This window comes from Juglans microcarpa x Juglans regia, chromosome 6D (assembly GCF_004785595.1).
Source record: "Juglans microcarpa x Juglans regia isolate MS1-56 chromosome 6D, Jm3101_v1.0, whole genome shotgun sequence".
Classification (NCBI taxonomy): Eukaryota; Viridiplantae; Streptophyta; class Magnoliopsida; order Fagales; family Juglandaceae; genus Juglans; species Juglans microcarpa x Juglans regia.
The window spans coordinates 27,606,838-27,622,886 of NC_054604.1; the positions used below are offsets into that span (position 1 = coordinate 27,606,838).

At 36.9% G+C, this 16,049-nt stretch overlaps 2 protein-coding genes, 1 non-coding gene and 1 pseudogene across 3 annotated transcripts; 2 read left to right on the top strand and 2 right to left on the bottom strand.

Moving 5' to 3' along the window:
* The first annotated feature begins 720 nt into the window (after positions 1–720).
* Positions 721–3,460, top strand: LOC121235158 (WAT1-related protein At3g30340-like). Its single transcript, XM_041131431.1, has 6 exons — positions 721–1,009; positions 1,288–1,350; positions 1,443–1,559; positions 1,683–2,097; positions 2,547–2,698; positions 2,899–3,460. The coding sequence occupies exons 1-6, from the start codon at positions 828–830 to the stop codon at positions 3,068–3,070; spliced, it is 1,101 nt and encodes a 366-aa protein (XP_040987365.1). The 5' UTR covers positions 721–827; the 3' UTR covers positions 3,071–3,460.
* Positions 3,461–5,780: 2,320 nt separating this feature from the next.
* On the bottom strand, positions 5,781–6,278 carry LOC121235494. Its single transcript, XM_041131843.1, has one exon. The coding sequence runs from the start codon at positions 6,276–6,278 to the stop codon at positions 5,781–5,783; it is 498 nt and encodes a 165-aa protein (XP_040987777.1).
* A 2,768-nt stretch (positions 6,279–9,046) lies between these two features.
* On the bottom strand, positions 9,047–9,153 carry LOC121236247. The gene has a single exon (XR_005934688.1). It is a non-coding gene; the product is annotated as a small nucleolar RNA R71 (small nucleolar RNA).
* Positions 9,070–13,930, top strand: LOC121235495 (annotated as a pseudogene).
* The last annotated feature ends 2,119 nt before the right edge of the window (positions 13,931–16,049 follow it).

Below are 16,049 nucleotides of genomic sequence, written 5' to 3' on the forward strand. Positions count from 1 at the left end.
AAATATCGAGAGCTTGGCCTGCTAGATTTTGAAGCTCTCACACACGTATCCACTTGCTGGAATTTTACCTATTGTTAGAAACATTAATCTGGTCTAGCACTTTATCACAATAGCGGTGGAAAGTGCATTAATTTCTCTGGTTGAATTATCAAATTCAACAGTACACTTCCCAGTGCTTTCTTCTCAGCTTTTCCAGTGCAGGATTTGACACATTGTTCGTGCTTCCCATCATGTAGATATGGGGATGCTGTTCATGCTGTTTCACGGATGAAGTATTAGATGCTATGAGCAAGGGAGGACGGGAACCCATTTTTACTACACCCCCCCCCCACTCAAAAGATGCCTAGCTAAGAATTTACGTATTTTTAAGAGCTATAACCCAAGAAAGGCTAGGCCGACTTGAAGAACATTACCCCAATAAAGCCTATAAGAAATTGCAAATGGGAAACTCGTGGCCTATATGGATTCTAGCTGGAACTTTTGGAGGATGAGATCATGCATTATGCTTCATAATATTGTTTGAGCCTGCAAAAAACGATTCTCAAATACTCCACGGTTGGAAAGTATTGGTCAAAAGAAAGCCAAAAGAAGGGAATAAATCTTAAACTAATGTCAAAGTAGGTTGCTTAAAGCATTGATGTGATTTGAAGAATTTAATCTTGCTTTGAACCTACTTATTCGCAGCCTGTTTATTTAAAGCTACAAATGTGTTTGGGTGTAGTTAAAACAGAAGAAAATTTGTGAAGCGTCATAGCAATTAAGAGCCTCACTCTGCCCCTACCCCCCCTCCTCCCCGTAGAGTGCTGCTGCATAGACATTGCTATATCATGAAGAGTTTTGAAGAATGGAAACCTTTTATTGTAATGATAGCAGTTAATTTTTCCTTTGCTATCGTGAATATTCTTCTCAAGAAAGTCCTTGACCAGGGAATGAACCATTTGGTCCTTGTTACATACCGGCTGTCAATTTCTGCCATGTTCTTAGCTCCAATCGGCTACTTTATGGAAAGGTAGGAAATCCTTAAACCTGATTTTGCTACTTTGGAAAAATTTTATCTATCAGTTAATTCCCCCCATGGCCAAGTCTCATTTTCATGCGAGATAATAAAAAGCAATTCAATGAGCTGAAGTACTATGACTTCCTGAGTGTAGGATCTAGGCCAATTATGAGTATAGGATCTAGGCTGGCCTCTTCTGCAATAGGTTTCTGAGCTTTCTTCACTTTATCCCTATTCTTTCCTTCTTCATTTTTTAAGTAATACATCACATAGACTAAGTTTGCTTGCAGGAACAGCAGACCGAAGCTTACACTTCGTATCTTATGTTACCTCTTCTTCAGTGCAATCATCGGGTAATTAATTATATTCTTCAAGACAGATACATGGATTTTACCATCTGCAATTATCAGTATCATAACAATCTTTTTTTTTTTTTTTCCTGTAGGGCATCCATTACACAATACTTCTTCCTTCTTGGAATTCAATACACATCTGCTACTTTTGCATGCGCCTTTGTCAACATGGTGCCCGTGATCACATTTCTAATGGCATTACCACTTGGGTATGAATGGTCGATCCATTACAAGAATTCACTATTGTTACTGTCTGGTGAAAAAAGTAAGTCGTTTCCATTGCAATGGTAGTTCTATTCACTCCTGTTACCTCTACTTATTTTACACCACAGGTTAGAGACAGTGAACTTGAAATGCAACAGTGGAAGAGCCAAAATACTTGGCACAGTAGTGTGTGTTGGCGGTGCCACACTGCTGACTCTTTACAGAGGAATGCCTTTGTTTGATCATTCTCATTCACAGTCTGTTACTCAAATCATGGGTCACGCTGTCAAGCTCAGCTCTGCCAAGAAAACACAGAGATGGACCGTTGGTTCAGTAGCTTTGGTTATGGGAGTCCTGTTTTGGTCTTCATGGTTTCTTTTACAGTCACCTATAGGAAAGAGATACCCCTGCCAGTATTCCAGCACTGCTATTATGTCCTTCTTTGGTGCCATTCAATCCGCAATCTTAAGTCTGTCCACAAACAGAAACCTTTCTGCATGGGTTCTCAAGGGAAAAATGGAAATCATCACTGTCCTGTATGCTGTAAGTATACCTTTCCTTTACTTCTGTCTTATTTTGTGGAAAGATTGGTGTTTGATGAGGCAAATGAAGTTTGGACTTCTTTTGACAAACTGAGAATTTTACAATCTGCACTAATTCAACATGTATTTTCATGAATATATCTGTTCATGCATTTTTTTTACTGGTTGCTAAACATAACTTTTGGTCCATGGGAAGTCATTCATATATTTAGACAACTACTAACTAGCCCACAGGAAAAGTGGGACTTCATGTTTTGCAATTTTGTTGCAGAAAATAAGTTATCTCATTCTAGCTTTGCTGAAACCAGAATTTTGCTTCATAACTTTAAATGCATCTACTTTTTTCAAAGTTGTCCATAATCTGAGCTCGACAATATAAAGAAAACCAGTATTAATAATCTGCATGGCTTCTATTAAGTTGACGTGAGAATAAAGCATTGACGCATGCAGGGAATGATAGGATCTGGTTTATGCTATGTGGGTATGTCCTGGTGTGTCAAGAAAAGGGGTCCAGTTCTCACAGCAGCATTCAGCCCCCTCATTCAAATACTGGCAGCCATGTTTGATATCCCCATTCTTCACGAGCAACTTCATCTTGGAAGGTGACTTATTCTGATCACTATTCATTACTTATCATTTTCTTCTTCTTGATGTTAAACTACTACGCCATTACCTCCTGCATTAAATTATTATGAATTAGCTCATTTAAGTTTAATGGAAGAATGCCAAGTTATAAACAAATTAATGACTAGTTATAATTATTGCTAACGTTCTTCTGTATGCACTCTAAAATGGCATGCAGTTTGTTGGGATCCATCGTTGTGATTATTGGATTGTACATACTCCTGTGGGGTAAGAACAAGGAGATGAAGACATGCGTATCAAAATTAGCTCAAGATTCTCATGAAGAGGTCAAGGAACAAGATCAATCGCAGTTGCAGGTCATCGCAGTCTCCTCATGTGATTCACGGTGACATTAAGGCCAAGTTGCATAACGGTTTTCTCCATTCAATGAAAACTACGTTCCATCTCCTCCAAAAATTGTAATTTTTCTTGATACTTCTATGTATACTTCGTGATGACCACTGCTTCTGCATATTTTCAACTTCGATATCTCCAGCATAATAAAAACGAAGACATGACCTTTTTGTTTTCCCCAGTTGTGATAATTGCCATGGCCAGGAAGCTTTTTGGTGAAAGAAAACTCATGTATTTGGCCAAGAAAGTAGAACCAGGAATTTTCCCACAATACCGTTGTATGGATTGAGAGACATTATCAAATTACAGTTTAATCTAACTATTCGAGTTTTGGAAACACCAAGCCGCCTGGTCATTATAATTAGACTTGGATTTGTATATCCAATTACGGATCCAAATTTCTCAAAGTTTCTATCCATCTCATAGGATCTACTTCATATATATATATATATATATATATATATATATATATATATATATATATATCATTTTCTCTTTATATTCTGAGTGAGACTTGTATATTAGATTTATCTTTTTTCTTTCCTCTTCATGTAAATCAGTATTTCTAGTTTTACACAAATCTATTAGCAAATTTGCTTAGTATCAAATTTAACACATTATGATATGGCAGCTAGCATAAAAAGGTCCGTATCGATGGTTTGACTTGTCTTATAGTTGTAATGAATCGTAAATAATGTGTTTACACTTAAAAATAGTAAAAACGACTAGCATAAGGAATTGAGATAAAAATAAAAGTTAAAAGTTGAATAAAATATTATTTTAATATTATTTTTAATAGTAGAAACCACTGGCATGAGGGGAGGTAATCTCTTTCTTCTTCATGATCTAGTTCTCTAACAGCCACTGATTCTCTGATCTACCGTTGCTCACTACCAATCACGAGCAATACATGGTTATACTCTCATCCAAAGAAAAATGAATATTTGTAATTTTTTTTATAATTAAAATAGACTCATTTTAATTGAAAATAGTCATTTTATTAAAAATAATTAGTCGCAAATAAATAATTTTCTTAGTCAAACCTTATTTGATAAACTTTGCATCACTTCTCTTTCTCTCGCTCTTTGTTTCCAGCTCTCTACCTATCATATCCCCAAAGGCCAAGACCATATTGGAAAATATTCGTGAATTCACCAGAATATGCCACACCATCCCATCATCCACATTTATTCTGTCATTTTCTTTCTGCAGCTTCCTATTCCTGAATATTTGCCACCCATTTATCCTAAATAAAAAATAAATAAAAAAATAATAATAAATAATAAAAATAATAAAAAAAAAAAAAAAAAAACCAGCTGTCGTGACTCCTTTTTACTTTTTGGTAGTGGAGTTTCACTTCTTTTTTGTTTTTTTAATCTATTTTACTTCTCTCCCGCAGCGTTTAATTCTGTGGAATTGGGTCGTATAGACTCGAATAAGGCCCACAAGAATTATTGAGGCCCATGATGCGCATAAGGCTTACACGGAGAAGGTCCATAATAAAGAGAGCCCACAATTAAACTGGATTAGACCAGAGAGCTTATTAACTACAAAACAAGAGTCCATAAGATATACTTGAATAGTAATGATACAAGTAGAATATTTTTTTTTCAACTTTGATTTTACATGGATGAGGGAGTTATCATGACCGGGTAACACCCAAAACAAAGCCCATTAGGCCATCCCATTGCAAACGGCGGCACTTTTCGCAGCTCAAGCCCGAGATTGTTTATGGCTTTGATTTTAAACAATTCTACATAGTCTTGTACTAGACACCTCTATCTAATTAATATATAATTTTTTATTTTTTATTCTATTTTAATGTTTAAATATGTACGTGTTTAAATAAAATAATAAATCATATATTGATTAGGTAGAAGTGCTGTAAGCTTCCTTCCTTGTTCCATTTTTTTTTACTTTAATAATTTAATTCCTTCCCGTTTCAGGATGGGGAACATGGAATTGATTTCGCAACTGGAAAAATGGCTTGTTCTTCTTCTTCTTCTGCTATTTACTGGGTTTGTAAAAGTTTAATTAGGTCTTTAGCTGAGCCTGCGCGGGGAATTAAATTTTGGAAGTGTTTGGTTTAGGGGAGAATGTGGGAAATGATTCTCCTCAAATTGCATTTTCATTCATGTATGGGAGCTCAGAGTTTGGTGATGGGTCTAGCTTAGCTAGACTTTAATTAATTACTCTTGTTCTGTTTGGCTCAATTACGTACTTCACGAAAAATGCCCTATATATAATGTGAAAAAATCTATTCATCATCATCTATTTTCTCATCATCATCTCATGATGTGATATTAAATGATAGGTTCACAAGTAAAATATAATAAATAGTTTTTAATTATTTAATGTCAAATTATGAGATGATGAGAGAATGATAAAGAAATTGATGATAATTATCGTTGAAGAGTTATACTGAGAAGAAAATTAAATGGTTTTGGTTTAGAATGCATGATAGCTATGAATTAAGAAAAGAGCTTGTTAATGGAACACACGATCTTATTAATAATTTTCTTTTCTATTCTTTTGCTTTCAAGCAGATCAATACATAGAGATGGTAAAGCAGCACCAAAAAATTTAAAAAAAAAAATACCTTATTATATATTATTTGTAATTATAGCAAAGACATAAAGCTTCTTAATATAGCCCTTCAGACCTCTCCTGGTCTCTGCATTTTTATTATATATATTTTTGAGGATCTCAATCAGAATCAGAATGCTCGGTAGTTTGTTGGTCACTTTTGGAGCTTTCCTTCTCTTTTCTCTTACCCTTCTTTCCATGTTTGTCTGGCTTATGGCCTTTGCTGTCAAAGTAGTCCAAGATGTCCACATGAACACCTGGGTCGTGGGTGTTGTAACTGCCACCCATCATGATTGAGTTGTTGATGGCCTGGAAGTTGCTGTTCACGTATGTTCTCAGGTCCTCAGACTCCCCAAGTGAAACCCCATGAGGAGGACTGGCTTTCTCGTCCATCTCGCTTCGCAGAGTGGCTCCGGTGTTGGTTCCGGCAAGGGTGACGATTCTTACACCCTGATCATCCTGATCATCGCCCTGCTCCTTGTTGCTTGACCCAGATTTCTGAAGATCAACAAAGCGGTCAGTTAGGGCAGCCACCATCCTCCTGACTCCACGGCCAACTGGCTTTTGCTTCTGATCTCCTAGTTCTGCGGACGAGTGCTTAACTTGTTCAGAGGTCATGATTTTACGTCAATGGTGTACGGAAATTTGGTGTAGGAAGTTGGGTTAGGAATTGGGGTCTCACACTATATATATATATATAGGAGGAGGTGCAGGCTAGGAGTCTTGTTTGTAGGAATAAAGGAAGGTGAAGGAGTTGCTTTCATGGAAATACAAGCTAGGAGGAGTACTACTTTAAGTTATTCGGATCCAAAAGATAAAAGGATAACTTGAAAATGGGTTTTCCCTTGAATTCCCTGGTGCAGCTTATGCTTTTGTGACTCCTAAGATAGCTCTTTGGTCTGAGCATTGATGGAGGAAAAGAATTGTACGCAAGTGTACATGCATGATAAGTGATAAAGTGTTAAAAATTACATGATTAAGTTGCTAAAATGAATGATTTGTTTAATTAAAAAATGAATTAAGCACTTAATTATATAGTGAAATTTAATGCTTGACTCAATGTTAAATTCTGTTTAATGTCCCAAATTTTATTCTGATATTTTACAAATGTTGCAGGGCATTATGGGAAAGATATTAAAAATATATGGGTATTATTGGAAGTGCCCAATTAGCATGGCAGTAACAGAAATGCACTCAGCTAGGGATTGGAATCAAAATGAGGAAAAGAAATGAAGGGGGGGTTCACTCGCACGGACGAGCACACTGCAGAGAAACGGTGCAGAGCACCCACGCGAGGAATCGAAGTGCAGAGGGCCTCACCGCGAACGTAGGAGCTGGAGACGAGCCCACGCTGAACTGCTCACGCACTCACAGTAGAGACCAAACGCGGGGCTGCCAACATGAAACGCAAGTCTGTGCTGGGCAGAAATGGATAGCAGCACGCACGCACGAAGTGGAACGCGGGAAGAGACCAAAACGCACAGCAGCAGGGGCGCACTGCAGGGACGAAACGCACGAAAAGGGATGCAAAACGGCATGGTGCTGGGCTGAGACGAAACGCGCAGCTGAGAGGGCTGAGGGAGGAAACGGAGAGTATAAGAAGAAAAGAATTTTTCATGCGCCGCTCTCTCCATTTTTTTAGTTTTTGTTTTTTTTCGTTTTCGTCTGTTTTTTTCTTCAGCATTTTTTTTACTCTGAGATTTTTCTTTCGGTTTTATTTTTCTGCTGCTGGTTCTTCTTCTTCGGCTTTTGGGTTTTCAGCACATTTGGAGATTACAGTATTTTCATTTTGCAATTTTTGTTTAGTACAGTAATTAGTGATGTTGGATTTTAATCTTCTTGAACATTTTGTTAATCTAGAGATGATAGGCTAGATTTTTAGCTTGGGATTCAATGAGTAACTCATGACTATTTGGGGTTGGATTCTCTTCAATATTTAGTGCTTTTGATGATTAACTTGATGGATTATATTTCAATGTGCATCTATAAAAGATTAGAGTTCTTGGTTCTTGGTTTAGATCAATTGTAGACGTAAAGGCACAATTGATACTTGAACAAGTAACATGACTTTGATGTTTTTCTTTCACTTTTCTATAATTGTCATATAATTTGTCAAGTAGTTTTGTTAGAATAAAAATGGTGGTTCATTGCTATATCATCCGACCATGATTTTCTAGGAATGAAAAAATGGTTGAGAGAAAATGAAAAGAGAAGTAAATCCATCACCAAATTAGTGGGCGAAAATTGCATCCCAAGTGTTTGTTTAATTGCTTCTTACAAGTTTAAGTCAACTCCCGTACATTTTCTTTAAATCTCTTGATTCGTATCAATTTTAGAAAAATAGATTCACTGTTATTTTCAGCTTTACTTATGCTTGAGCTTCCCGACAATTTCTCTCATAATCAATTCCACGCTCCTTTAGTAAATAGCCCCATTTAGATGTGAATATAGTTAGCGGTTAAGTTCTAAAATTTATTCTTCTTTTCTTTTTATTATTTTTTTGTTCATTGCTAACTCATTTAGTTTAATCTTTTCTTATCATTTCAAACTTTCGTGTCACTCCAAACGGTAATATGTTGTCTTACGAAAATGAAATGTTTGCTAAACTCATTGTCCCTGTGAATTCGATCTTGGGATTTACCCTTGTATTACTTTGACAGCTTCTACGCTTGGAATTCAAAATTAAAAGCTGATCAAGTTTTTGGGGCCTTTGCTGGGGACAACTGGTGTTTATCAGAGCATTCTCATATTGTTGAGAAGACGTTTGTAGTGCTGTGAACCTCTTCACAGCTTGGGTGACATTTTTCTTTATTTTATTTTACTTTATTTTTTTTGTGTTTATTTTGCATACTCTTTTATTTTCTGTTCTTGTTTGTATGACTGGTTGGACTAGGGACCAAACTTCTCGGTTGGTTAGGACAGAATCACAAGCATCTTTTACCTCAGCATCACTTTCTCTTGAGTCATCTTCTGACACTAATAGTACCATGGCTGAAAATGAGAATCATGATCGGGAAGTAGTGAATCAGAATAGGACACTTAGAGATTATTTACAACCTGTCAGAACTAGCACACCTTCATGTATAATCCAACCTTTGAATGCAAATGCCTTTAACTTCAAACTCGGAATGATTCCATTAATTCCACATTTTCATGGCATGGATTCCGAGAATCCTTACCTTCATATCAAAGAGTTTGAAGAGGTTTGTTCTACATTCATGGACCGGACTTGCACTGAGGAGGTTATTAGACTAAAGTTGTTTCCATTTTCTTTGAAGGATAAGGCTAAAACATGGCTAAATTCATTGAGACCTAGAACCATAGGCACATGGCAAGAAATGCAAACTGAATTTTTGAAGAAATTCTTTCCAATACATAGGACGAATGCACTTAAAAGACAAATCATGAACTTTACCCAAAAAGATTCTGAAACTTTTTATCAAAGTTGGGAAAGATTCAAAAATCTTTTAAATGCTTGTCCTCATCATGGTTATGAAAATTGGCGTTTGATAAGTTTTTTTTATGAAAGTTTGACACCTAAAATGCGCCAATTTGTACAAACCATGTGTAATGGAGAATTTTTTGACAAAGAGCCTGAGGAAGCATTTGAATATTTTGATTACCTTGCTGAAAATGCTCAATCTTGGGACACAACTGATGTGCATGATAGGTCTAGGCAAGTTGAGTCTGGCCATGGAAAATATACTTTGAAAGAAGATGATGATTTGCGTGCTAAATTAACTTTGTTGTCTAGAAAAATAGAAGCTATGGAATTAAAAAAGGTAAATGAAGTGCATGCTGTCCATAAAAATTCAGAGAAGTGTAGCATATGTGAGGATCATGGGCATTCAACTAATGAGTGTCCCACGATCCCCGCATTCAAAGAGGTATTGTTAGACCAATCTAATGCTGTAAATATGATACAAAAACCATATTCTGGTCCTTATTCTAATTCTTATAATCCAGGATGGAGAAACCACCCAAATTTTGGGTGGAGGAATGACCAGCAAGTAGCTCCAGCAGCCTTGGCTCCGGGACCCTCTCAACTCGCAATTCAAGCACCTCCAATGCAAAAGAAGGGATTTGAAGAGACAGTACAGCAATTGTCAAACACCTTGCAGCAGTTTATGCAAGGTCAAGCAACAATCAACAATCAAAACTCTCAAGTGATAAATGACATTCGGAGCACACTTACAAAGATGACTACGGCATGGAGCTCCCAAGAGAAAGGAAAACTTCCTGCACAACCTCAACCCAATCCACAAAGTCAGCCACCACAAGGGGCAGTTGAGAGTTCAAATGTGAGGTAAGTGAAGGCGGTCACCACTTTGAGAAATGGTAGGGTGGTGAACATTCCGGCTCAAGGTTCAGACAAGGCTGGTAAGGTCTTTAAACCTGAACAAAATGAGGCTGAAAATGGTGAGTTTGAACAAAATGAAACTGAAACTGAAAAGATTTCATGTCCTGTACCTGCTCCTTTTCCTCAAAGATTGGTTCCTCTGCACAAAGACAAACACCAATCTGAAATTTTAGAAATATTCAAGCATGTGAGGATTAATATCCCTTTGTTAGATGCTATTCAACAAATTCCTGCATATGCTAAGTTTCTAAAAGATTTGTGTACGGTTAAAAGAAAATTAAATGTGCAAAAGAAAGCTTTTCTTACTGAGCAGGTCAGTGCCATAATCCAGAGCAATACCCCACCAAAATATAAAGATCCCGGTTCACCAACAATTGCTTGTGTTATAGGAAGTTCAAAAATTGGTCAAGCATTGTTAGATCTTGGTTCAAGTGTGAATCTACTGCCTTATAATGTTTATGAGCAATTTGGTTTGGGGGAATTAAAACCAACTCCTATCATTTTACAACTAGCGGATAGGTCTATTAAAATGCCAAGAGGAGTTGTTGAGGATGTCTTGGTTCAAGTGGATAAATTCTTTTATCCCATTGATTTTGTTGTGTTGGATGTTCACTTGACACCAAAATCTTCTTTTCAAGCTCCTGTGATTCTTGGGAGACCTTTTCTTGCTACTTCAAATGCATTAATAAATTGTAGGAGTGGTGTTTCAAAGCTGAGTTTTGGGAACATGACCCTTGAACTAAACATTTTCAATATTTGTAGGCAACCTCAAGACTTGGAAGATGTACAAGAAGTGAATTTGTTGGAAAGCATCCTTGAGGAGGAGACTTATTTGGCATACCAGCCCACTAACCTGCTGTTTGAGTTAGAAAATTTTTGTGAACTCCTCACTGATGACACCCCCATTGGTGTTTCTCATGTTTTTAATGCAGAAAATAAATTGGAGACTAAATGGAGGCCAAAGATTGAGCAACTCCCACCGTTGACAGCACATGAAGTTCCAATACTAGAGCTGAAGCCATTGCCAAGTGACTTGAAATATGCATTTCTGGGACTGGACAGCACCTTCCCAGTGGTGATTTCAGCCTAACTCTCTCATGACCAAGAAGGGAAATTGATGGAAGTCTTAAAGCAACACAAAGGTGCCATTGGGTGGAAAATCGCAGATATAAAAGGTATAAATCCTCTTGTGTGCACTCATAGGATTTATTTAGAAGAAAATGCTAAAGTCTCTAGGGAGATGCAAAGGAGATTAAATCCTACCATGAAAGAGGTGGTAAAAATAGAGATTTTGAAATTACTTGACGTGGGAATCATATACCCTATTGCGGACAGCAAGTGGGTAAGTCCCATTCATATAATACCAAAAAAATCTGGGCTTACCATTGTGAAAAATGAGAAAGATGAACTGATTCCTACTAGGATTTCTACTGGTTGGCGAATGTGTATAGATTATAGGAAGTTGAATGCCGCCACTAGGAAAGATCATTTCCCTTTGCCATTTCTTGATCAAGTGCTAGAAAAAGTTGCGGGTCATGATTTCTATTGCTTTCTTGATGGATATTCTGGTTTTTACCAAATAGAAATAGCCCCCGAAGATCAAGAGAAAACAACTTTTACTTGCCCGTTTGGCACTTTTGCGTTTAGAAGAATGCCTTTTGGACTATGTAATGCACCAGCTACTTTCCAAAGATGTATGCTTAGTATTTTCAGCGACATGATTGAAAACTGTTTGGAAATATTCATGGATGATTTTTCAGTGTTTGGCAGTTCTTTTGATACATGTTTGACTAACTTACAAGCTGTTTTAGCCAGGTGTGAAGAGAAGCATTTGCTTCTCAATTGGGAAAAGTGTCATTTCATGGTTCAACAAGGCATAGTTCTTGGTCACATAGTCTCATCAAGAGATATTGAGGTTGATAAAGCTAAGATTGAACTTATTTCCAAGCTTCCTATACCCAAAACAGTGAAAGAAATCAGATCATTTCTTGGGCATGCTGGGTTTTATAGGCGATTCATTCAAAATTTTAGTTCTATCTCTAAGCCCTTGTGTGAGTTACTTGTGCATAATGTTGCTTTTGAATAGACCTCTTCTTGTCAAGATGCTTTTGATAAGCTGAAAATTTTGCTCACCACAGCCCCTATCATGCAGCCCCTGTTTGGTCTATTCCTTTTGAGATAATGTGTGATGCTAGTGATGTAGCCATAGAAGCTGTCCTTGGACAGCGTAGAAATAAGTTCCCACATGTCATTTCTTATGCAAGTAGAACTTTAAATGGAGCTCAAAGAAATTATTCTACCACTGAAAAGGAATTGCTTACTGTAGTTTTTGCATTAGACAAGTTTCGAACTTATATTCTTGGTTCTCCTGTGGTTGTTTTCACTGACCATGCAGCATTAAAGTACTTCTTGTCGAAGAAGGATGCTAAACCACGGTTAATCAGATGGATTCTTCTTCTACAAGAATTTGACCTTATCATCAAAGACAAGAAGGGTGCAGAAAACGTAGTTGCCGACCACTTGTCTCGGCTTACATTTGCTGAAAAGGATCACACTATCCCTATCCTTGACTCTTTTCCTGATGAACAATTAATGTTAGTTGAAAATTTACCTTGGTTTGCTGACATTGTTAATTTTTTGGTGACAGGACAAACTCCACCCCATTGGAGTGCTCAAGACATACGAAAATTCAAGCATGAGGTGAAGTCATTCTTTTATGATGATCCTTACTTGTTTAAATATTGTTCTGACCAGATCATAAGGAAATGTGTGCCTGATCATGAGATACAAGCTGTTCTTCTTTTTGTCATAATGAGGCTTGTGGGGGGCACTTTTCTGCAAATAAAACCGTTGCAAAAATTTTACAAAGTGGGTTTTATTGGCCGTGTATGTTTAAGGATGTGTATGATTTTTGCAAAACTTGTGAGCCATGTCAAAAACTAGGCACGATCACTAAGAGAAACATGATGCCTTTACAACTCATTTTGGTCATTGAGATTTTTGATTGTTGGGGATTGATTTTATGGGGCCATTTCCATCTTCTTTTGGTTATTTGTATATCCTCGTGGCTGTTGATTATGTTTCTAAATGGGTTGAAGCCATTCCATGTAAAACAAATGACCATAAGATTGTGCTTAAGTTTTTGAAAGAAAACATTTTTGCTAGATTTGGCATGCCTAGAGCTATTATTAGTGATAATGGAACTCATTTTTGCAACAAACCATTTGCTGCCCTCATGAAAAAATATGGTATACATCATAAAATTTCCACTCCATATCACCTACAAACGAATGGGCAAGTTGAATTAGCTAATAGGGAACTTAAAGACATCTTAGAAAAAACAGTCAACCCCAACAGGAAAGATTGGTCTTTAAGGCTTACTGATGCACTTTGGACTTATAGGACAGCCTTTAAAACCTCTCTTAACATGTCTCCTTATCGCTTGGTATATGGAAAGGCATGTCATCTTCCCGTTGAGCTTGAACATAAGGCATATTGGGCTATTAAACAATTTAATTTTTCTATTGACCATGCTGGTTCTGTGAGAAAATTTCAGATTTCAAAATTGGATGAGCTTAGGCGAGATGCATATGACAATTCCAAATTGTCAAAGGAACGCATGAAGGTATTACATGACAAGCACATCCAAAGAAAGAATTTTGAGCCCAATGAGCAAGTCTTACTTTACAATTCCCGCCTCCATCTATTTCCAGGCAAATTAAGATCGAGGTGGAGTGGGCCTTATGTAGTTAAGGCTGTGTTTCCATATGGAGCTGTTGAGATTACTAATCCTCAAAATGGAAACAATTTCAAAGTTAATGGCCAACGACTTAAACATTTTTTGGCAAAACTTTCAAATGAGGATACTTCCATTCCTTTGGAAGATCCCACTTATTCTCATGGTCCTTAGCTCATTTTTGTTTTGATTTTTTTTCTTTTCTCTTCTTTTCCTTTTTATTTTTCTGTTTTTATTTGTTTCAGTTCTATGTTTTTCTTTTTTCTTTTTCTTTAGTATATCTTTTCAGGTTCAGCACTGTTTATTCTTTTATGGTTTCATTTTTACGTTCACAATCCTTTCAGCCATCTCAGGTATTTTCCTTCGACCCTATTTTCTTTCATCCCTCGTTTTATTCATGATTTGCATTGAGGACACTGCCCATTTTTAGTTGGGGGGTAAGAGAGCCTTCTACCATTAGTCTCTCAGGATTAATAATTGTGGGGTCTGAATTTTTGTTGCCACCAAGCTATTATTTTCACACTTCTCTACTTAAGATCAGATAGTTGCAGTTTTGGGCTACACTAATTCCCATTGGTTGGTTTTAAGTTTGACACTTGACCTTATGATATGTCTTAGCAACTCAAACTTGGGAAAGTTACTTCAAAGCTATTGATTGATGACCTTAATTGACACAAGCAGATACTTTTTGTGGTTTGTTTGATGACAATCAGTAGTTTCTTCTAAGCAACTAGCAAGAACTACAATGAACCATATCTTAATAGCTTAGGAAAAGTGTGATGAAAATGAAAAAAAAAAAAAAAGGTTGTAAAAGCACATGAGAAAAGGGGCAGGCTAGAGATCATGCACAAAAAAAAAAAAAAAAAGTTGTGCAAGTGCGTTGGAAAAGGCTGCCTATCACCGGGATCTATAAAAAAATAAAAAATAAATAAATAAATAAATAAATGGTCTTTCAAAGTGTGATAGCGTGAAAGCCTCTAATGTAATGGTTTTGAATTGGAGTGAAGACCTTTTGGTTTTTCTTGAAAAAGTTGTTAGGGTGAAACTATTGTGAGAAATCTTGAAACTAACAAATAGAAATCTGTCACACACATGGTGCACTCAAAGATCTTCAGCTTAAGTACATTTCCCTTGTTTGAGCTCTTGAGAATTTTATAAGCTTTTGTGTTGAGCTAAAACTAGACTTGACTATATTCTAATGCCCATGATTTCAATATGATTGATCTTTTGTAGAGATTTTTGAATTTAGTACCTCATTCTTGGATCCTACAATATTTTTATCGCAATATTTGCTAGAGACTAGCAAAAAGCTAGTTGGGGGGTGTGATAAAGTGTTAAAAATTACATGATTAAGTTACTAAAATGAATGATTTGTTTAATTAAAAAATGAATTAAGCACTTAATTATATAGTGAAATTTAATGCTTGACTCAATGTTAAATTCTGTTTAATGTCCCAAATTTTATTCTGATATTTTACAAATGTTGCAGAGCATTATGGGAAAGATATTAAAAATATATGGGTATTATTGGAAGTGCCCAATTAGCATGGCAGTAACAGAAATGCACTCAGCTAGGGATTGGAATCAAAATGAGGAAAAGAAATGAAAGAGGGGGGGGGTTCACTCGCACGGACGAGCACACTGCAGAGAAACGGTGCAGAGCACCCACGCGAGGAATCGAAGTGCAGAGTGCCTCACCGCGAACGTAGGAGCTAGAGACGAGCCCACGCTGAACTGCTCACGCACTCACAGCAGAGACCAAAACGCGGGGCTGCCGACATGAAACGCGAGTCTGTGCTGGGCAGAAATGGACAGCAGCACGCACGCACGAAGTGGAACGCGGGAAGAGACCAAAACGCACAGCAGCAGGGGCGCACTGCAGGGACGAAACGCACGAAAAGGGATGCAAAACGGCATGGTGCTGGGCTGAGACGAAACGCGCAGCTGAGAGGGCTGAGGGAGGAAACGAAGAGTATAAGAAGAAAAGAATTTTTCATGCGCTGCTCTCTCCATTTTTTTAGTTTTTGTTTTTTTTTGTTTTCATCTGTTTTTTTCTTCAGCATTTTTTTTACTCTGAGATTTTTCTTTCGGTTTTATTTTTCTGCTGCTGGTTCTTCTTCTTCGGCTTTTGGGTTTTCAGCACATTTGGAGATTACAGTATTTTCATTTTGCAATTTTTGTTTAGTGCAGTAATTAGTGATGTTGGATTTTAATCTTCTTGAACATTTTGTTAATCTAGAGATGATAGGCTAGATTTTTAGCTTGGGATTCAATGAGTAACTCATGACTATTT

Excerpts from the sequence above, each read along its gene's own strand:
- LOC121235158 (XM_041131431.1), top strand. The coding sequence starts at position 828 with ATGAAGAGTTTTGAAGAATGGAAACCTTTTATTGTAATGATAGCAGTT. Across the intron at positions 2,098-2,546 it reads TCATCACTGTCCTGTATGCT|GGAATGATAGGATCTGGTTT; the intron begins GTAAGTATACCT and ends TGACGCATGCAG. Across the intron at positions 2,699-2,898 it reads GAGCAACTTCATCTTGGAAG|TTTGTTGGGATCCATCGTTG; the intron begins GTGACTTATTCT and ends AATGGCATGCAG.
- LOC121235494 (XM_041131843.1), bottom strand. The coding sequence starts at position 6,278 with ATGACCTCTGAACAAGTTAAGCACTCGTCCGCAGAACTAGGAGATCAG.